This window comes from Desmodus rotundus, chromosome 6 (genome assembly GCF_022682495.2).
Source record: "Desmodus rotundus isolate HL8 chromosome 6, HLdesRot8A.1, whole genome shotgun sequence".
NCBI lineage: Eukaryota > Metazoa > Chordata > Mammalia > Chiroptera > Phyllostomidae > Desmodus > Desmodus rotundus.
In genome coordinates this window covers 94,616,236-94,635,945 of record NC_071392.1, presented here as the reverse complement: position 1 = coordinate 94,635,945, position 19,710 = coordinate 94,616,236, and the positions used below count along the sequence as shown (strand labels likewise).

The window sequence follows — 19,710 nt, the reverse complement described above, 5'->3', positions numbered from 1 at the left end:
CCCTGCAGCTGTGCTTGTGTAGTGCATGAGACGCCACCTCCTCAGGCCCCCTGGGCGTGTGAGCTGGGCAGCTCCTCTGGTCCCCACCTCCCATGAGAGTGACCCTGCTTCCCTGCTCGCTGTTTGTGTATGTGCCTCCTAGCTGTGGGCCTGGCACACAGTAGGTGCTCAATAAACATCCTCAGCGGGGGACAGGCAGGGGGCAGATCAGGCTTTGTCTGCGGCCAGGCCAGCGTGGGATTGGAGGAGAAAGGCCCCTGGCGTGTTTGTTTGCTGCAGGGCCAGGTCCAATCAGCTCTGCGACTCGCTTCGCAGCTCCGTCCCCGTGTGGGAGCGGAGTGGCACTTCCCAGAGATTGAAGGCAAAATTGCTTGAAAGCCTGTGCTTTTATCCTCCAATTTGTAGCCATTTAGCGGGCTGGGCGGAGGGGCCGTGAGCACTCTGGCGATGCTGTCGGCAAGGAGAGCGGGTCCTTTGTCCTTGCTCAGATGGCCGTGGGCTGCAGGACAGAGGCCGGCAGGGGGCTCAGGCTGGGTCCTGCGGGGCAGTGGGGGGACCCATGGCTAGTTGGCGGACAGAGCTGCCCACAGGGGCTCCCCTGAGCTCTGGGCCCCGGAGACAGTGGCCACCATCCCCGTGCCACCATCCCCGGTGCTCACTGCCACCTACGCTCCAGACAGCCTCCAGGGGAGCCCTGGGTCATTAGGGAGGGGCCTGTCCGGACCACACTGGTCCTGGGGTGTACCAACAGGGACCGAGGGGGTGGGGTGCCAGCCGAGGCACCTGGAGGAAGTTTGGGGGGTTCTTGGGGAATATGTGGAAGTGCAGTGCAGCTCCCCAGGGTGGGGCTGGTCGGGCCTCTGGAGTCCGTGGGGCCTTCGTCGGGTGCTTCTCCCCACGTGGCGCCCTCAGTCCTGCCTCTGGGCCTTTGCACTGGGCGGCTCCCCCACCAGAGGTGCCTCCCCTCCCTCCGCTGGGCCCTACCCACCCCTTGGGCTCAGCTCCGGCCCCCCCACCCCTGGAAGAGCCGCAGATGCCAGGTCATGGCCAAGGACGATGACAGCCTCTGGGGGCAGCAGGCTGCTTCAGATGGGGCGGGCGGGGGACCTGCTGGGCACCTGTCCCTTACTAGGATTAAACCCTGGTGCACTGGCCAGGCTGCTCTTTCCTCCCACAGTGGTCCCCCCATGGCGGTCCCCCACTTGGAAGAGAACACTGAGACCAGGGGAGGGGCAGGCCTGTGCCTCAGGTCCACCCGCTGAGTGGTCTCATGTTCCTAGGGCCCCACTGAAGCCCACACCCCCTTCCAACAAAGTTCTCAGGAATCAGCACCAATAAAAAATACACTTTACTGTGGGCCTCGGGGTCTGCAGGGCCGGTGCAGCGGGCGCAGGGGAGGTGGGGCATGCAGGGCACCCATGGGTGCAGGAGACGTGGCGAAGCGGCCCCTCCACCTGGCACCCCAGCTCCGGTCCTGGCCAACCACCCCATGAACCTCAGGATCCCCAGGGCAGGGCCAGGGCCCCCAGACCGCCAGCCCCAGGACACACTGGTGGAGCTGACAGGCAGGCGTCCAGCTCCAGCCGCTCCCCCAGCCACCAGTCAGGGGCAGGGGCGGGAGCAGCTGGCACAGCCCTGCCGGAAACGAGCTGGAGGCGTGAGGGCGTGGGAGCCCACACCTGCCAATCCTGCCCGGAGCTGCTCTGCAATCTTGTCTCTCTTGATTAAACATCCGAGGAACAGAGAGTTCACAGATGTGTTTTCTTCTCCTTTGTCTTCCCGAGACACCCAGAATGGAAAAGCAAAAAGCAGCAGCGAGTCCCCGGGGGGCCGTCGGCACTTTGGGGCAGCGGGTGTCGGAGGAAAGAGGGCTGGAAGGGCCGGCCGGGACCGAAGCAGGGACAGCCAGCAGCAGAGCAGGCGGCCAGGCTCATGGGGAGCAGGCGGGGAGGGTGCGCGGGTGTCGCAGTGCGTGCAGGAGTGCGCCCATGCGGGGCAACTGCGGTCAGGAAGCCCCGAGCACACACCAAGCTTTTGCTTTGGGAAGAACGCCAAGCAGCAGTTGTGGGAAGGGTGGACACCACTGGCTGTCACTGTCTGTGGGGGGTGGACATCGTGGCTGAGACCCTCCTGAGGTGGACGTAGGACTTGGGGGGCAGGACCGGCCACCCCCATTCCAGTTCAGGCAGCAAGCTCGGCCCGCCCTCCAAGCTGCCTCCGCTGCAGGCAGGTGGTCTGAGAGAGGCCCCCACGGCACTCGCGCATGGTGGCCGAAGACGAGGCGTGGCTCACGCCTGGGGGGCGGCTGCCCAGGAAACCGGGGCGCAACAAGGAGTGGCGGCCATGGCGGGCCAGCTCACTTCCAGCCGTGCTCCAGGGAGCTGTGGGGCTGCGCCTTGAGCCTGTGGGGGCACAGCAGCTTGGTGAAGGCTCGGCGGAAGCTGTAGTGGCAGAGCGGGTAGAGGACGGGGTTCACTGCGGAGTTGGCCCACAGCAGCCAGAAGGACGTCTCGTACCAGTAGTCGGGCACGCAGCGGCCGTGGCAGGCGGCCCGGATGATCATCAGCAGTGTGTACGGGGCCCAGCAGAGCCCGAAGATGCTCACGATGACGGCCAGCGACTTGGCCACCTTCTTGTCCCTCGACAGCCGGAAGCGCTGGGTGATGCTCTGGGACACCATCTTCATGCGCTTCTCCAGCGATGCTGAGGACGCCGACGGCTTGGAGCCCCTCTTGAGAGAGCGGGGCCGCTCTGTGCCCCTCGAGGAGCTGCCTGAGCTGGACGTGGGCGAGCCCACGGTGCCCCCACCACTGCCCCCCAGGGCCGCCTCCCCGGCCTCGGGGCCAGGAACCACCTCCCCCACCCCGCACCTGTGCAGGGGCACAGCCTCCCCCCGCCCCTTCTGCCAGCAGCCCCAGCAGCCGGGCACAGGGGGCGAAGAGGGCTGGGCCTCGGGCGCAGGCTCCAGACCGGCCGCCTCGCGCGCCCCGTCCAGCCGGCCACGGGTGCGTCTCTGGATGTTCAGGTAGATGCTGAGGTTGAAGAAGGTGACGCTGAGGAAGGGTGTGAAGAACTCGAGCGTGGAGGCCGTGATGAGGAAGTACCAGTTGTAGAAGAACTCAGCATAGCATTGGCCCTCGGGGATGGAGCTACGGCCCGACAGGTACTCCCAGCTCAGGATGGCCGGCCCGTACAGCAGGAAGGCCAGCACCCACACCAGCACCATCTTCCACGCCGCCCGCCGCGTGTCACCCTGCTGGGCCCGGTAGGAGACCTGTGGTGGGCGTGCGGGGTCAGGAGGGAAGGGACTGAGCCTGGGCCGGCCAGCTGCCACCGGCTGCGGCAGGACCTGGGATGCCCGGCAGCCTCTGGTTGGTTCTCTGGGCACCCAGCAGGGGTGTCGATCCCCTCTCCTCTCTGTCCCTGACCGCCCCCCACAAGGAGCCCTGGGCTGGCTGGTGCCTGTCATGCTGTCCCACAGCCAGGCTGCACAATGGGTGCCACCTCCCAAGTGCGAGCTCCCCAAAGGCGCTTGTTATCCCCCCTCCCTGTCTCCCGAGTACCCACAGGCCGCCGGGCTCCATGCACAATGCCTTTTGGATATCACCTCATTTTAACCCTCTCAATGGCCCTGTTACTGTCCCCACTTTGTTTCCTGATGGCTCAGTGAGAGGGACAGACCAGGTGGACTGGCTAAGGAGGCAGAGCAGGGGTCCGGCCCAGGCCTACGGACCCGACCCCCTGCTCTGTGCACTCTGTCCCCCTCTCCCTAAGCAGGCGCATGTAGCTTCCAAGCAGAGCACCTGTGGGGTGGCAGATAAAGCCATCAAGAAGACAAGAGGGCAAGGACAGACCTCTACCCCAGCGCTGCCAACCACGTGCCCGTGTGGCAGTGATGCCAGAAACCCTGGCAGCCCAGGGCCCCGACTCCTGGAAACGTGCAGAGCCAGGAACTGATGCCTCTCTTCCTGGGAGCTCACGGGCACACACAGACTCACAGACACACAGAGACACACCCAGAGACACACACAAGGGAGTGTGCCACCAAGGGCCTCTGGCCCAGATCTGCCCTCAGCTCCCAGGACTTCGGACCTGCCCAAGAGGGACATTGGGTGCCAGGTCCAGACGCTGCCTCCCGCCCGTCCCAGGACCAGCCCTTCGGGCAGCATGTGGCTGCTGCGTGGGCAGCTGGCCATACAGAGTCCCTGGCATGTCAGCTGTGAGGCTGGTGGGGACCAAGCTCAGCCGGCTGTGCCCACCACTCAGAAGTGGCTATCCCCTGCCGCGTGCCTCCTGGGGCCACTGCTGACACCCCCACCCCCGGGCATGAGTTCGGGCCCCCAGGCCCAGAACTCACCGCGTGGGTGACAGACAGGAAGCGGTCGTAGCTGATGAGCACGATGTTGAAGACGGAGGACGTGCAGAGCAGGTAGTCCACCACCAGCCACAGCTTGCAGAGGCCCCGGCTAAAGGGCCAGCGGCCGGTCAGCACGTAGGGCACGTACAGGGGGATGCAGAAGGCTCCTGTGGGTGAGTGGGGCAGTTCTGGGCGTGCTGGGCTCGGACCCGCCGCAGTGCAGAGGCAGACGGGACCGGCCTTCGCCACAACCTCACCTTCCCCACCTACTCCACAGTCTCCTAGGCACCCCCCTCTGCTCTGGAGCTGGCCTTCCACCTCTTCCCAGCCCCCCAGCTCCACTAGCGCCCCCTCGACTTGCGGGTGGGAGGGAAGACCCTGCGGGGAGCTGGGGGGCTCTGGGTACAGTGAGCCTCTGATCCTGGATTCTGTACTGCCCAGGCTTCCTTCTGTCCAGCCCTCCAGCCCCCAAAGGGAGGAAGAAGGAGAATTTTCTCCGTCTCCTCTGGCCGGCTGGATGGCAGACCCCATCCTGGCTTCCGACAGCCTTCCCTCCGCAGCTCAGAAACCAGGAAAGCCTTTCTCCTGGCTCACAGGGCACTTGGCCGAAGCTGAGCCACGCTTGGAGCGTCTGCCAGACGCTCCTCCTCGCAGCCCCAACAGGTGTCTGGCGCTCTGGCCCCCACCACACGCGCCCCGCCTCCCAGCCCGCGGCAGCTCACGGACACGTGAGAGCGCGCTCCTGGGAGCCTCTCCCCACCCCCACCCCTGCCTTTCCCACAGCCCCTCCCCCAACACGGCTCTCAACCCCCCCATTCCATGTCACCTCCGCCCAACCTCCCGCCCGGCCCCCTCCGCCCATTCCGAGTCCGCCCCAGCCTTTGTCTGGCTGCTGCAGGAGCCAGAGCTGCTCCTGGGCCGCTGCGCCTTGCGCCTCTCCGAGGGCCCGCCTGTTCTGTCCCGTTCCCCAGGGACATCACTCCCCAGCCTCCTTTACGCTGCAGGGAGGCAAGGCACCTTGCCCGCGCCCACCGCCTCATGAGTCCCATACGCGCCCTCCCCAGGCGGGGCCCCCCACAGGGGCGTGTGCCCTAGCAGAAGGCACCCTAGTTCAGCGCTCCAGTTCCCGCTGCCCGGGCGGGCCGGGAGCTCAAGGACTCGGGCGGGGGTTGGGGGCCTTACCCACGAGGAAGTCGGAGATGGCGAGGTTGAGCAGAAAGAAGTTGTTCTGGGTGCGGAGGCTCGAGTCGGCCACGAAGGCGAGCATGACCAGCGCGTTGCCCAGCACCGTGGCCACAATGAGCAGCGCCATGAGCGCGGCCAGCACGGCGGTCCAGGCGGCGGAGAAAGCGCGCGTCCCTGCCGCCGCTGCCGCCGCTGCCTCTTCAGCCAGCGCCCCCGACGCGTTCAGCGGCCCGTCGAGTGGCGCGCGCTCCATGGCCCCGCCGGTTCACGCGGCGCCGAGGCGCGGGGCAGGGTGCGGACCGCCGGTCGGCCGGCCGGAAGGGGCCCCGGGCCGGGAGCCTGGTGTTTGCGGGCTTTCGGCCGGGCCGGGTTCCCCGGGGGATGCCCGGCGCATGGTCCGCGGGCGCCTAGGCCGGGGCGGTCGGCGCGGAGGGAACGGGCGGATTCCGAGCGAGTGGGGCCAGAGGCGCGACCGCTGCAGCCGAAGCGGGCAGGAGCAGAGCCGGAGCCCAAGCCGCTGCCGGAGCGTCTGTGCGCCCCGAGCGCAGCGCGCTGCCAAGTGCGCCCCGCGCCCAGCCCGCCTCCCCCCGCCCAGCCCAGCGCAGCACCCCCGCTATTGGCTACAGCCCTCGCCCCGCCCCCGTCCCGCCCCCGCCCCTCCCGGCGCCGGCAGCACCACGGACAGCGCCGCGTGCCCACCGGCCGCCCGAGCCCAGCCCGGGTGCGCTCGGCTGCAGGCTGGGAGCCGGGCCGGGAGCGGCGGGGGCGGGGCTGGGGGCTCTGTAGCTGTCAGCCGACCCATGAGCACTCGATCCGGTCTCTCGGCCGCTCGGCCGGCCCCGTGCCCTCTCGGCCCCGTTGATCTCTGGCTGGTGCCTGTCGGGAGCCGGGAGGACTGTGGGGACCGGAGTGGGGGTGGGGAAAACACCTGCCCCTGCACTCAGGAGCACTGGCCCCGCCAGACCCTCCTCTTTCGTCCTTTGGTCAAGCGGGTCTGAGGAAAGAAACGTCTTTAAGAGAAAGGGTGGGAGGGGTCTTAAAGGGCCTGCGCCCTGGCCGGGTCCGCTCCGCTCCCCGTCTGCGTGGGACTCTGGGTCTCAGTCTTCCCGCGGGCAAGGCCCAGCGTAGAGTCCAGGGTGACCCACAAGGCGCAGACAAATGTGGAGTTACATAAGAAAAGATGAGGGGCCAGCAGACCCCGCTGGGAGGGGAGCGCACCCACCGCACCGGGGCGCACACTTCGGGGGGAGGGCCCAAGCCGAGGGGGTAGCGGCCAGCAGCTCGGAGCCCAGCTACAGGGCCCCCAGCGGACAGCGCGGTGGTGTGGTCACGGCTGCGTGGACAGACGAGGTCAGTGCGCTAGGGCGCAGCCAGGCGGCGGCTGTCGCTGCGTTAGCGCCTGCGGGGAGGGATGGGGGAGGAGATGCTAAGAAAGGCAGCGCCCCTCCCCCGCAGTCACGTTCAGACAGACAGGGTCAAGGACAGATTCCGCGGCAGACACAGCCAGACAGACAGACACGCCCACAGACACACAGGCGGACACCCACAGACCAGGGAAACAGCCACTCAGCGTCAGTCTGGGGGATCGCAACGACAGTTAGACACACACCAGGCAGCAACAGCGAAGGGGACAGCGTCGGAGGGGGAGGGAAGCAGGGACTGTCCATGCCCGTGCTGGCCACCGCCTGCCTGGGCCGCAGGGACGCAGCGGTGGGCTTGTCTGCGTGTGGGTTGGGGCTGGGGCACTGGGGCAGGGGCTGCAGGCGGCTGGGATGCTGGCCCACGCTGCACTGCACTCCTGTGCTCACAGTGGGCTCTGGGTCCTGCAGTCCCAAGATGTGCTTCAGAAACTTTGGGGAGTGGAGGGCTGGACTGGCTGCAGGGAGGAGACCCCAGACCCCACCAGAGGGGACCCCTCTTCCAGCTCTTCTTGCAGCCTGTGCTGGGGCACTTCGGGGAAGCTGCAGCCCACCCTCCCGGAGCCCTCTGTGAGGACCTGGATGTGCCCCCTGCCCACCGGCAGGGCCTGCTCCCCTTACGGGACCCCCCCAGCTGCTGGCCCACCACACACGCCACAACATAATGGGTAGGCAGTGCCATGCCAAAACTGGGCACCTATTCCAGCCAAGGTGAAGAGCTCTCCTGTGGTCCACAAGGGCAGCTAGACCCAGGGCTCCCACCATAAAGCCTCCCTGAGCCTCTGGACCTGGGTTGGCTCCCTGTCTCCCACTCCCCGCAGGCTGGACCTCGCCAGACCCTGCTTCTCCCTGAGGCCGGCCCTGGCCAGACTGGGCTGCGTGAGCGTCCCCCCTCCCCTGGCCTGGCCTTGGGAGGTGGGTTCAAATGAGAACCGAGAGGGACTCTGCCTCTCGAACTTACTGGCTGGGCACCGCCCCCCCCCCCCCCGCCCCCGCCAGCCTCAGGTCCCACCTTGGGGAGTGTGTGGTTTACGGTCCGGGGTGCAGGGCCAGGTAAAGGGGGTGTCCACCTGGAGGTGGCTCCTTTACAGTCAGTATTCTGGGGCTCTCCCTGGTGGCCTCTCACCCTGCAGCAGCTAGAGTGGGGACTGGGCTCAGCTGGCCCTAGGTTCTGGGGTCCCAGCTGTGAGGCTCAGGGCGGGAAGGGCCAGGCCAGCCCAGGGGTCTAGGATGGGCCTGGCTCCGGGGTCGGTGCCCCCTCTCAGCCCCTACATGCCATCTGATCACCCTGAGAGGTGGGTAGGACCAGGGGACCCTGTATGGAGCTGGACACCACCGCCCAAGGTCACATGAGGCCAGCACCACTCTCTTAATGGCCACACCCCTGGCCAAGTCCTGAGGTCAAGGCCCCTGAGGCCAGCAAGTGCACCAACCCTTGGGGTTCAGTGTCCAAAGGACATCTTGCCCTGGGGGCGTCTGTCCCGAAGAGTGGAGTATCCAGGCTCCAGGATGGTGGGAACCCTGGGAAAGGCTGGCTAAGGGCTAGGGTAGAGGACAAGCCCCTACTCACAGTTCACCCCGACCCCCCGCCGAGGGAGTGGCCTGTGGCCCAGTTTCTCCATCATTGAAACAGCCAGCATTTGGGGAGCAATGTGTCCAGTCCAACAAGGACACTACTAGGCGAATGCCCTGCTCATCCCCCACCCCAGCCAGTCAGCCAAGCCAGAGCCTGCAGCCCACCCCCAGGAGCCAGCTCGCCTACTGCCAGGTGACTGTCCATCTGTCTGTCCGCGGGCCTCACCCAACACCAGCCGGTGCCGACCATCAAGCACCTGCCGTCGCTGTGAGGGAGCAGCCTGCGCACACAGTCCTAGGTAGTGCGTGTGCAGGTGCCAGGAGCTGTCAGGGAGGAGGGCAGCAGGGCCGGGCATGGGGCCAGTGTGCTGCACGGCGCCCCCTTCAGGAGAGCCTGTCATGTGGGTGCAGGTGCCTCACAGGCCCTGGCAGCAGCGCCTTTGGGGCCTGCTGCTGAGCTGGAGCGGAGGTGAGGGACACCTCCTCCCAGTGGGCGGGACTTCAGACTCCTGAAGGGACCCAGGTGAGAATATCTCCAGGTTCTGGGGCACCTCTGAGTGTCCACCCACCAGCCGCACAGACCACGCTGAGCCCCCCATGTGGCATACTTTCCAGGAGAAGCAACCCCCACCTGGTGGTGAGGCAGCCACATAGGGCCCTGCGGGACTGGACAGCCCTCACATACCTGCTCAGGGGTGGGCTTCCCCATCCCCGACCCGCCACCCTGCCCACCTGGGGGCTCGAGGGGGCCTGGTCCACAGGTGTGGAGTCCCATGCAGCCCTGGACCCACTTCCCAGACAAGGACACACTGGTTGCGTGGCCCTCTGCCTCCTCCTCCTGGGGCCACTCACTTCCTGGGACACAGGAAGGGCCTCCCAAGGGCACAGCAGTGGAGGTGGGTGCCGCCCCGCAGGATGTGGCGTAATGCACAGCACAGCGTCTCCAGCAAGAAGAGCCCGAGCATCCAGAGCCCAGGGTGGAAGCTGGCCTGGCCCCATGGGCCCCCTGCCAGGGACCCACTGGGGAAATTGTGCCTCGGCCCCTCGGGGCTCCGCAGAGTTAGAGGTCCCCTCCCCAAGGGTCCACAGGAGAGGCCTCTGTGCACTCAGCTCCTACTGCCTCCTTGTGTGCTGAGCCCCTCGAACGACGGGGAGCAGCAGGCGGGAGGTGCCAGTTCTCTCAGGGTGGGGGGGGTGGGAGGGAGGGCTGACCGTCCCAATCAGCAGGAGGAGGCAGGGCTGGGGCACGCACGCTCAGAATTCAGGGCCCCTTCCGCGCTGTGGTGTCCCTGAGTGACAGACACTGTGACAGGACCGTGCGGCCCCCCAGCCTGAGAAGGAAGAGTAACCAGAGTTCAGACCTGAAGGAACTAGGGCGTGGGCCACGCCCAGGTCTACCGCTGCCCCTGCAGAGGCGACAGCTGAGGTGGTGTCTGCTGGACAGGGAAGGCAGAGGGGCAAGCACCATCCGTTTGGCCCCCTCTTCTGTGTGTCCCCCCAGGGGAGAGGTACCCCTGCATGGGTCCCCATGGGCTGGGGACAGAGCCTGAGGCACCAGAGGTGTGCTGTGCCGAGGTCCCTCCCGGGGAGGAGGGCCGCGCTGGAGCATAGGGAGGGGGGCAGCTGCGCAGTCCTCCGGCAGAGGATGATGGTGGCCAGTGGGGTACACACCTGGCCAGGTCCTGGGTCTCTCTCTCTCTCTCTTTTTTAGAGAGAGGAAGGGAGAAAGAGAGAGAAACATCAATTTGGTTGCCTCCCACATGGGCTCCAATCGGGGATCGAACCCCCAACCTTTGGGTGCACCGGACGACATTCCCACCGACTGGGCCACACAGCCAGGGTGTGGGGGTCTTTGAAGCTGACACGTGAGGGGTGAGAGAGAGAGACAGGGGTCATGGCTGACTGCAGGGATTCGGCTCCTGAGTCCCGGAGAACAGTGCTGAGGGCGATGAGCTGGGAGCCGGTGGGAGAAGCTGGTTGGGGGTGGGGGTGCTCTGATTGGAGAGTGTCTAGCTCGGTGCCGGTGCCCAGTGGACCAGTGGAGAGGAGGCCGCCAGGCCGGGACCCCTCGGCTGGAGCCTGGCCCAGCGGCGGCCTGCCCGCCTCCTTCTGGGTCTGGTGCCAGAGGAGCTCTGGGCTGCAGACAGAGTCCGGGTCGCCAGCGTCAGGCTGGCAGGATACTGTCTCCTGCATCCCGTGTCTGGCTCTGCCTGCACCCTCTCCCTGTGCTAGAAAAACCTTCTTCCTCTGACCACGGCAGGCCCGGCGCCGTCCCTGAGAGCTCTGCCCCGTGCGTGGGGACACGGCCCACTAATGAGAAATAATGAGGAGCTGGGCAGCCGAGGCCAGCCGCTGGTAACTGTCCTGCCGGACACGGCCAAGGCCAGCGCTGTGACCCGCTGTGGGAGGCAACGTTTGCTCTCCCATTTCGGTGCTCATTTCGGTGCAGAAGTGCAGATTTTCCGGTTTTGTTCCTGGTCTTCTTTTCCTGGTGACATTCTGAGCCAGCTTCAGTGCAGCCCGAGACACTCAGGGACAGGGCGTGACCAGCATGGAGGCCACTGCTTTGGAAGACAAGTCTGATGACCCTACCTTCAGGGCCAGGGCTGACTTGGGCCAGGGTCCAGGTGGCCCGAAGGAGGGAGAGGACGGGAGAGCCCGGGGCATAGTTGCTGTGGTGTGTTCATTGTTGTCCAAATCAGGGAAAACCCAGGGTGGGGGGGTGCTTCAGACACGGCTGCAGCCAGGGGCTCGGAGAACAGCCCTTCTTCCCATCTGTCCTCCCGGGTGTCCTCATTCCCGGCACGGTGGCTCCTGGAGAGTCTCCCTGTGGCTCCCACCCTCTCCTTCACTCCCCAGCAAGAGGGGGCACCACCCCCTGCTCCCCAGAACGAGCCAGTCTGCCTGGCTCGAATAACCCTGGTGGTGCTGCCTGAGCTTGCAGCAGTGTGGGTCGGGGGTCAGGGCTCAAGGTCATCTGAACCATCCCTGTGGAGGGCACGAGAAGCATGGAGGAGAGGGGTGTCAGGCAGGGTGAGTCCTAGTTGTTCCCTGCAGCTGGTCCTGGGGTCCTGGGAGGGGCCTCTGCCCTACTCCCAACATGGCTTTGTGGCAGAGCTGAGGAGGCTGGCACAGACCTGGGGGCTGAGGGCTGGACGCTGAGAGCTCTATGGGGGACCCCCCCCCTCCCCGGGGAGGCCGTAGTTCCCTGCCCACAGCCTTGGTTGGAGGGCCAAACCATTCTTCCGTCTTGACCCTTGGCCGGCCCCTGGCCCACTGCTGGCTGCCCTTGGAGGTCCTGACCCCCGCCCGGAGTGCACCCCTGTTCTGCCCACAGAGCCGTGGACACAGAGCAGGGACCCGAGGTCCTAGCCTGACCTTCCCACAGCTTCCCGTCCTGTGCTGGGCCTTGCTGCAGCGACCAGGTGGGGTGGCCCTAATGACAGTGCCAATGAGGTGACCCGGTCCCCTCTGCAGGCCCCAGGTCCACAGTCCCACCCTGGCCTCTTCATCCTCAGCCCCACCTGGCACCGGCCCCACAGCCCCCTCGCCCCTCCCCTCTCAGAAACCCACAGGTCGCCCCTGGTTTCTGCAGCCCTGTGGGTGGGAAGGTGTCTCCTGTGTGTGGCCCCATCCCCTGGGCCAACATTCCCTCATGGCGCCCTGGGCCCCGCTTCCTCCAGAGGTAGCCTTGCAGGGCACAGGGGCTGCAAGGAGGGGCTCATGAGGGAGCTGCTTCCGCAGGAGACAGGGCCCGGCCCCAGCGTGCCTTGGCTGACTCCGCACCACCCCTGGGGACTCGGCGGCTCCCTGGGGAGCCTGTGCCTGTCAGGGAGATAACTGATGAGCTGCTGCCTCAGTGTGGAGGGCACGGGATCCAGTTAATGGAGGCGTCTCCTGAGGCCTTGAGGCAGGAAGGGGGGGCTGGGCAACCCCCAGGAGTGGGGCCTGTGGCGTGTGTGTGTGTGTCTGTATGTGGCGTGTGGGCCTGGCTGTGTGTCTCGGTGGGCATGTTTCTGACGTGGAGCAGGGTGGGGGCTCCTGGAGAAAGCTGGCAGTTGTCCCCCTCTCTCTCTGTGGGGACAGAGAAAGGCCCCGTCCCTCCACGGTGCCCTGACTGTGGGACCAGACCCTGGGCCAGGGCAGAGGTCAGGCGACGGCTCCAGAGTCAGCCTCCTGCCCCATCTGGGTGCGAATCTCAGCTACAAAACACCAGAAACAAGCTGTCTCTCCTGGGCGGCCCCTTGGCTGGGCAGGGCCAGAGGCAAAGGCAGGTAGGAGCTCAACAGGTGGAAGAGGCGGGGCAGCAGGGCTGGGGTACCTGGAAGCAGCGCCTCCTTCGGTCTTGCTGGGGCTTAGCTTAGGAGGCTGGTTGGCTTGTTCAGGACCTGCCCTGCCAGGTGGCTCTGTGCTCTTGGGCTTCGTCCTGTGGACAGGCCACCAAAGACCAAGGCCAGGCGCACCCAGCTCAGATCTTTGTGTTGACCAAGGACAGTGGAGTCCCAGCCCCGAGCCCCAGGCCATAGCTCCGCCTTCCACACTGCCACAGTGGGCCCACCTGACTTTTGCCCATGGCCCTGGGTAAAGGGGAGCCTGCCACTCCTGCAGGACCCCCTGCCCTGTCCCCCACCCCTGCCAGACCTCAGTGTGGGCCCACCTTCTCCAGGCATCTTCTCACCTTTCTAAGTGTGCTCGGTGGACTCCCGCAGAGCTGGGAACACCTCTGTGAGAAGTGCTGAGGTTTCCTGGGGGCTCTTCTCCTTCCTGGGCTCACGAGCCACCTGGGGGCAAATCAGGGGCTTCATGGAGTCTGTCCTTGGGAGGCTCACCTGCGCACCAGCTGGAGGGTAGTCCCAGCCTGGAGCTCCCTGATGGGGAGAGGAGGGGTCCACAGGCCTGTTCAGACAGGTGCCTGTCCTCCCCATGTATGGAGAACAGGGCATGGAAACCATGGCTCCACAGGCGTGAACGTGGCAGTCCACTGGTGGTGCACCTCCTTCAGGCATGGCTGGATCCAGGAGCCCCATGCCTCTCCCCAGAGACCCTGTCAGCCCTTAGCTCAGGCCTGCTCCCTGCTCACACAGCAGCCATCCCTTCGTGTGGCACCTGCAGGCTGACATCCCACTGCTCTCAGCCCTGGACCAGGCTGATGCACCAATGTCCAGTCATGTGCCCCCGTCTGGAGCTCAAGGTGAGGTCAGCCTGGGGGTGGGGGTCCCCACAGGAGGGTTTGGGGCAGAGCACCAGCTGTTTGTCACAGGGGGCCACTCCCATGTCCTCCCACCCACATGAGTTCCTCAGAGAAACTGAGGTTCACACAGACTCTCTCTTAGCAAGCTGCCGAGCCTGGAGTTGGGTAAGGGTGCCAGCTTCATCCCCACCCCTGGCCATCTGCCCAGAACAGACTGCCCCCCCTTCCAGCAGCTTATTGAGCACCTACTATGTGCAGCTGGGCTAGGAGCCTGGAAGGTCACATTGTTACTGAAGCCAGGGAGTGAATGGAGGTGCCAGGCTAGGTGCCTTGGAGAGTACGCACCCTGAGATTCCCCTGCGCCCCCGGCCAGGGACTCTGGGGCGGACTGCCTTCCCTGGACAGGGGCAGTGCCGGCATGAGGCCTCTCATCAGCCCCTTCGCCTCCTCCCAAGAACAAACCTGGACCCAAATCTTGTCCTGAGCTCTCCTCACTTAGGACGACTACAGAATGGGAGGCCGAGTGCCCAGTGAAAACGTGGGCCCCTCCCCCAAATTAAGAATTTCAAATGGTGAGAGCAGAGTAGTCCACTGAGCCCAGAACTGCGCCCCCCAGGACCATCCAGGTTGCCCCTCTGTGAGCCCTGACACTCCCATCCCGCAGTCCAGCCTGCTGGGGCTCCCCTCACCCCTCCACCCTGAGCCGTGAGGGCAGGCCTGGGGCGTGCCTGGCTGGCTTCCCCCCTTCCCCTTCCTCCCCGCCCCTGCCTTCCTCTCCCACGTATGGAAAGGATAGAACCGTGGGGAGGGGAGCATGCCTATCCCCAGGAGAACCCAAATGCCGGCTGTCTCTTACCCCGCCCTGCGGAGCACGGGCGCTCCTGCCAGGAATGGAGGGGGGGGGCCCTGCCGCCAGCCCCCTCCCGGCTGGCAGGAAGAGAAATGGATCTCACTACCCTCCGCACCCCCACCCCCGCTCCCCAGGCTGTTTGAACTTTCCCCTCCCACCCCCGCGCCTGGCAGCTCCCTGGCCAGCAGTTCCGGTAAGTTAAATTTACCCGCAGCCCAGCTGTCGTCCTCCCGCCTCACTGATCCCTGTGTGGAGCCCCCAGGGAGGGTGGAGAGAGGAGGACCAGGGTCTCTGCTCACCCCGTGTTCCCCCGGCCCATGTCCTGGCCACGCCCACCCATGAGGGAGGGCCAGTAGGTGCCTAGCAGGTACTGTGAGAGGAAGCCAGCTGCCAGCCCTCAGAGCACACCCAGGAAGACAGAAACCACAGGCCACCTGCCTCGGGCACCTCAGTGACCCGGGACAGCCCGCAGCTCCTGCCCCGCCCGCCCCTGGGCCATGCGCAGTGGGGGCCCAGGCTTTATGCTGCCAGGGTGTCAGGGACTGAGAGCGGAGAGTTCTGCCTGGCCCGGGCACTGCCCTCTTCCCACACCTCGTACAGTGTCCACAATGCTGGGCCTGCCTTGGCCGACGCTGGAGGACACCTGGAGGTAGAAGGCAGCCCTGGCCACAGAGCTCTGGGTGGTGTCAGCAGTCTGCATAGGTCCTGAGAGGTGGCCACCCATGATCTTCTCCCGTGGGGGCTCTGTTTCGTTCAGGCTGGCAGTGTGTACTCAGCTAAACCGCGGTCGCACCAGGGGCAGTATGGGGTGAAGTCGGGGCTGCTGAGTTGTCAGCAGAAGTGCCTGCTGTGTCTTCAGGGTCAGATCCTCAAAGAGAGCTGACTCAGGCCTGGCCGGTGTGGCTCAGTGGATTGAGCTCCGGCCTGCAAACCAGAAGACTGAAGGTTTGATTCCCAGGCAGGGCACATGCCTGGGTGGCAGGCCAGGTCCCCAGTAGGGGGCGTGTGAAAGGCAAACACACACTGATGTTTCTCTCCCTCTCTTTTTCCCTCCCTTCCCCTCTGTCTAAAAATGAATAATAAAAAGAAAATCTTTAAGAAAAGAGAGAGAGAGCTGACTCACCTGGTGGGGCAGTGCAGGTACTGCAAGAGGAAACCACCTCTGCCCTTGTTCTTTCCCTTCCTCCTTCTTTCTTGCCAAACATGCATGTGATGGCTGGAGCACAAGCAGCCATTTTGGGCCGTGAGCTGACAATGAGACTGGAAGCCAGCACTACAAGCATGGTACAATAACATAGGACCTGGGTCCTGGTGATGCCTGGTACCCTACCTGCCCTGTAGCTCTAATTCTAAAGGGCAGGCAGCCAAGTTGACTCAAATGTGCCCTCAGCAAGGTGGACAGCCACTCCAGCATCCTACAAGACATTCCATAGAAAAGTCTCCCAGTATTTATTTATTTATTATTTTCTAAATGACTTTATTTATTTTTAGAGAGAGGAGAAGGAAGGGAAAGAGAAAGAGAGGGAGAGAAACATCAATGTGCGAGAGTACATAGATCGTTTGCCTCTTGCACGCCCCCTACTGGGGACCAGTCCCACACCCCAGGCATGTGCCCTGATGGGGGATCAAACTTGCGACCTTTTTTGGTTCACAGGCCCTCACTCAATCCACTGAGCCACACCAGCCAGGGGCAAGTCTCCCAGTTTTAATAAATCTTGGGTTTGCAGCAGGCCCCTTCTGTATCCCAGAGCCTTGCACATACACCAGAGTGGGCAGGGCCCTCGAAGCCCTGCCCTGGGGCAGGTGGGAGGCATTGGCTGGCTTTGTTTAAATAGCTTTCCCAGACCCATTTGACATGCTTTCCTCCAGAAACACCTAACAATGGCCAGAAAGGCCTTGGGGTTCCACAGCTCCTGGCTTGGGACGCTTCCGAGGGTGACTGGGACATTGGACAGAGACTATGCACTGAAAGGTGCGTGGCCCAGTGCTGGCATACAGAAAGTGCTCAACAAATGCTAGAGGGGCTACTGGAGCTGGAAGTGGGGTCCAGGTGGAAGGAAGTCACCTGCCCCCCTCATTCCTGCTTATTCTGGGGCATGGCCTCTGCTCTACCCTTTTTCTCCCCGGCTCCTGCCCACGTCTTCCTGGCCAGGCTGGTCTCCTGGAGGCCAGGCTGAGGCGTGGCAAAGCTGCGGGGTAAAAAGCTGGCAGAATTTAACGGGCGCAGTCCGCTCGGGTCCCAAAGCCACGGGAGAAGAAAAGAAAAAGCCCTTTGAGGCTGCTATTGATAACTTGTCGCTCTTCAGGTGGTGGGTTCAACACTAAAAATACTCACTTCCGATGACAGGGTGCCAAGTGCTGTCACGTTGCACAGGAGGCTGGGAAGTTTCATGGGGAAGGATCAGCTTGGGCCACGTGAGGGCCACCGCCCTGTGGCTGCCCAGGCTGCCTCTGGGGAGAAGGTCCCCTGGCAATCCGCAGAAGGGGATGGGGTGGCCAGGGGAGGCACGAGCCCCGGGCCGGGCTCCTCAGGGCCAAAGGTCGGTCAGTAATGCTGGGCTTCAGCATCCTGGCATGCCCAGCCCCACTGGAGCCCAGGAGGCGGCTGTGGCCGCAGATAGAGATAAGAGATCAGCCTCGGCCGGCCGGGAGACCTGCTGGGGAGGTGAGAGTGAAGTGGGAGAAAGGGCAGCGGGCTGTGGGCAGTGCTGCTGCTGCTGCTGCACTGCTCTCCTGTGGGGCCCTGGGCCAGCTGCTCCGCTCTCTGAGCCTCAGTTTCCCCACCCAAAGCAGGGAGCAGTTGCCTCTGCTCTGCCTCCTCAGGGCAGACCCAGGGCACCTGTTCCCACGCTGCTGGGACCTCCGACCCCAGCATGCCAGGCTGTGTGTCCAGACGGTCCGCTGGCCTTGGAGAAGAGGCCGGATCGCCTTCTGTGTGTGTGTGTGTGGGGGGGTGGTCGTGGGCCATGATATCCGCTGATTTTGATTGAGAAGAAGTTGGGATGAGGGCTCCCATCACCCTTCCCAGACGGACATGACTGCGGGACTTGCTCAGCGGTGCCGGCCTGGTCTGAGGGTGTTTCTGCTGGAAGCGGTCCCACCGGATGGTCTGTTAGGCCAGCGCGTCTCAAACACCCAGGGCCACATTCAGATGGCCCGTTGGGGTCCTGAGAGGACTCTGGGTGTGAGCCAGGCCCAAGTGCTCGACCCTGTGATGACCCCCACCTTGGAGCAGGTAGTCAGTTAGCTGTATGATGACTCAGGAGCTCCCTGAGGTCCCAGCCACCCAGGAACACCTGGGTATCTTGTTCAGGTGCAGATCCTGGTTCAGGAGGTGCGGGCAGGGCTCCACCTTTCTGACAAGCTTCTGGGCTGGGCCAGGCCACTGGGCTGCACGGTATGGGGCCACTTCCTCCCACCTGAAAAGTGGGAATGGGGTCACACAGGGTCTACTCAGCTGGCTATTGCAAATGTGTGACTGGATGAGGCGTATAGATCACAGGCACTGGGTGATGTCCACTGTCACCCAGTTCTGTGACCATTGTCACCATTGTCCTGTCGTGACCTCATGGCCCAAACCTCTGTCTCCAGTTCTGCCCCCCTCTTCATCCCACCCTTGGGGAATTTTGCCTCTGGAATTAGCTGCTATAGCGAGCAGAGATCAGGAAAAGGCCCCAGAGTGGGACCTAGGCACCGACCGACTGAGGGTGGGCTCTCGCCCAATCCCAGCCTCCGGGCCGAAAGGAGGCCGCCTCGGGTGGGGGCCCAGCTTGTTGCCTCTGTTTAAAGGGGGCGACACGGGTGGGCCATGGGCAGACCCGAGGTTCACTGGACCCCAGCCTCTCCTCAGGCCCCAGCTCTCTCACCCCCAAGTTCATGGTCAAGAGTTGAACTGGTAGGTTGAGCCTCTGCTCTCTAGGGCATGTCCTTCACATGGGGGTCAGAGTCTTAGGCACTTGCCAGGGTAAGGGTCACAGAGGGTGGTGGGTTTCTAGAACTCTGCACCAGACTTGGGCCATGTGGGCCAGGGAACCTGCAAGCATCTCCGTGGCAACCAGCCTTGTCCGTGTCCCGGCTTAGGGACCAGCATGCTCCCCACACCCTTTCCTCTCCTGCTCAAGTTGGTTTCTTCAGGGGTAACCATGGCAACGCCTTTGTTTCTGAGACCCAGCCCCGCCTCCTTCTGGTTTCTCCAGGCAGAAGAGGCTGGGAAAGATCCTTTGCCATCCTTGCATGTTGCCAGCACCCGCTGATAGCAGGCCCACCAGTGAGCTGGCTCGGTCTGGGGATGGGGGACAGCTGGCTTTCTGGTGCCGGAGGTGCAGCTTAGGCCCCACCCCTGCCTCCGAGGGCCTGTCCACTCTCTTCTGCCCTGCTCTTTACAGGGCACCAGTGTCCTCAGCCAAGGTCTGCCTTTGACCTCAAGGCACCCATGTCCTGCTGGGGGCAGAGGCCCAGTTGGGGCTGGTTTGTGGAAAGGCGGCAATGAGCACGACCTTCCCCTAGTGCGCTCTATGATCACAGGGGTCAGCCAGTGCTCCGTGGTCCACCTCACTGGCTTACACGCAAAGGAAAGGCCCGGGCACTGAGAAGTCTAGAGTAGAGGTTGCCAGAGGTGTGGCTGGTCCCGGGTGACTCAGGGCATTTCCTCTTGCTTGCCTCTGGGTTGGCTTCACTCCCAGGTGGCTATTGTATTCATGGTGGCAAGAGGACGTCAGTAGCCCCATACTTATATCTTCCTGTCACCTCCTCCAGTTCTGGGAAGGCCTGTGAGCAAGTGGGAGGGTCATTTGACATCAGCTGCCACTCTGGTGAGAGCTTTCTGACCCTCAGCCAAAGTCCCAGGGCCAACCCTCATTGGCTAGCACAGGGTCACCTGTCCACCTCTGAGTCAGCCTGGTTCATGTGACTCCACCTACCACTCCAAACCAGACCCAAGACTCAGGTGGGATGCGGTTGGGAGGCACCTGGTTTGCAAAGGAAACTCTGGGTGCTGACTGGTTCAAGCCCACAAGTCTAGTAAGGGTGCCAGCTCCGGGTCTGACTCCAGGGCTTCTGGGCGTAACCATGGGGCCACTGCAGGTCAGTGCAACCTCCAAAAGATTTTAAATGGGGGCAAACGGTCAGGAATGCA

General features: G+C 64.2%; 1 protein-coding gene and 1 long non-coding RNA gene across 5 annotated transcripts; both read right to left on the bottom strand.

Moving 5' to 3' along the window:
• Positions 1-1,335: 1,335 nt before the first annotated feature.
• On the bottom strand, positions 1,336-6,128 carry HRH3 (histamine receptor H3). 3 transcript variants are annotated; one of them, XM_053927350.2, is made up of 4 exons: positions 4,615-4,973; positions 4,358-4,524; positions 2,517-3,274; positions 1,336-2,402 (listed from the first exon to the last, which is right to left on the bottom strand). In XM_053927350.2, the coding sequence occupies exons 1-4, from the start codon at positions 4,886-4,888 to the stop codon at positions 2,357-2,359; spliced, it is 1,245 nt and encodes a 414-aa protein (XP_053783325.1). In that variant the 5' UTR covers positions 4,889-4,973; the 3' UTR covers positions 1,336-2,356. The 3 variants fall into 3 exon arrangements, with proteins under 3 accessions (XP_053783325.1, XP_053783324.1, XP_053783323.1); XM_053927349.1 differs by lacking the exon at positions 4,615-4,973 and adding an exon at positions 5,540-6,128 and having other exon boundaries at positions 1,336-3,274; XM_053927348.2 differs by having other exon boundaries at positions 1,336-3,274; positions 4,615-4,974.
• Positions 6,129-6,269: 141 nt separating this feature from the next.
• LOC123479688 (uncharacterized) lies at positions 6,270-14,909 on the bottom strand. 2 transcript variants are annotated; one of them, XR_008427210.2, is made up of 4 exons: positions 14,785-14,909; positions 13,214-13,316; positions 12,857-12,961; positions 6,270-6,941 (listed from the first exon to the last, which is right to left on the bottom strand). It is a non-coding gene; the product is annotated as an uncharacterized lncRNA (long non-coding RNA). The 2 variants fall into 2 exon arrangements; XR_006655383.2 differs by lacking the exon at positions 6,270-6,941 and having other exon boundaries at positions 9,725-12,961.
• Between the last annotated feature and the right edge of the window lie 4,801 nt (positions 14,910-19,710).

Bases quoted from the DNA above. Each gene is read 5' to 3' on its own strand.
- HRH3 (XM_053927348.2), bottom strand. From the start codon at position 4,888: ATGGGGTCTGCCATCCAGCCGGCCAGAGGAGACGGAGAAAATTCTCCT. The intron at 4,525-4,614 runs GTGAGGTTGTGG...ACTCACCCACAG, and splicing joins CTGTGGAGTAGGTGGGGAAG to GAGCCTTCTGCATCCCCCTG. The intron at 3,275-4,357 runs GTGAGTTCTGGG...CGCCCACCACAG, and splicing joins TCCTGTCTGTCACCCACGCG to GTCTCCTACCGGGCCCAGCA.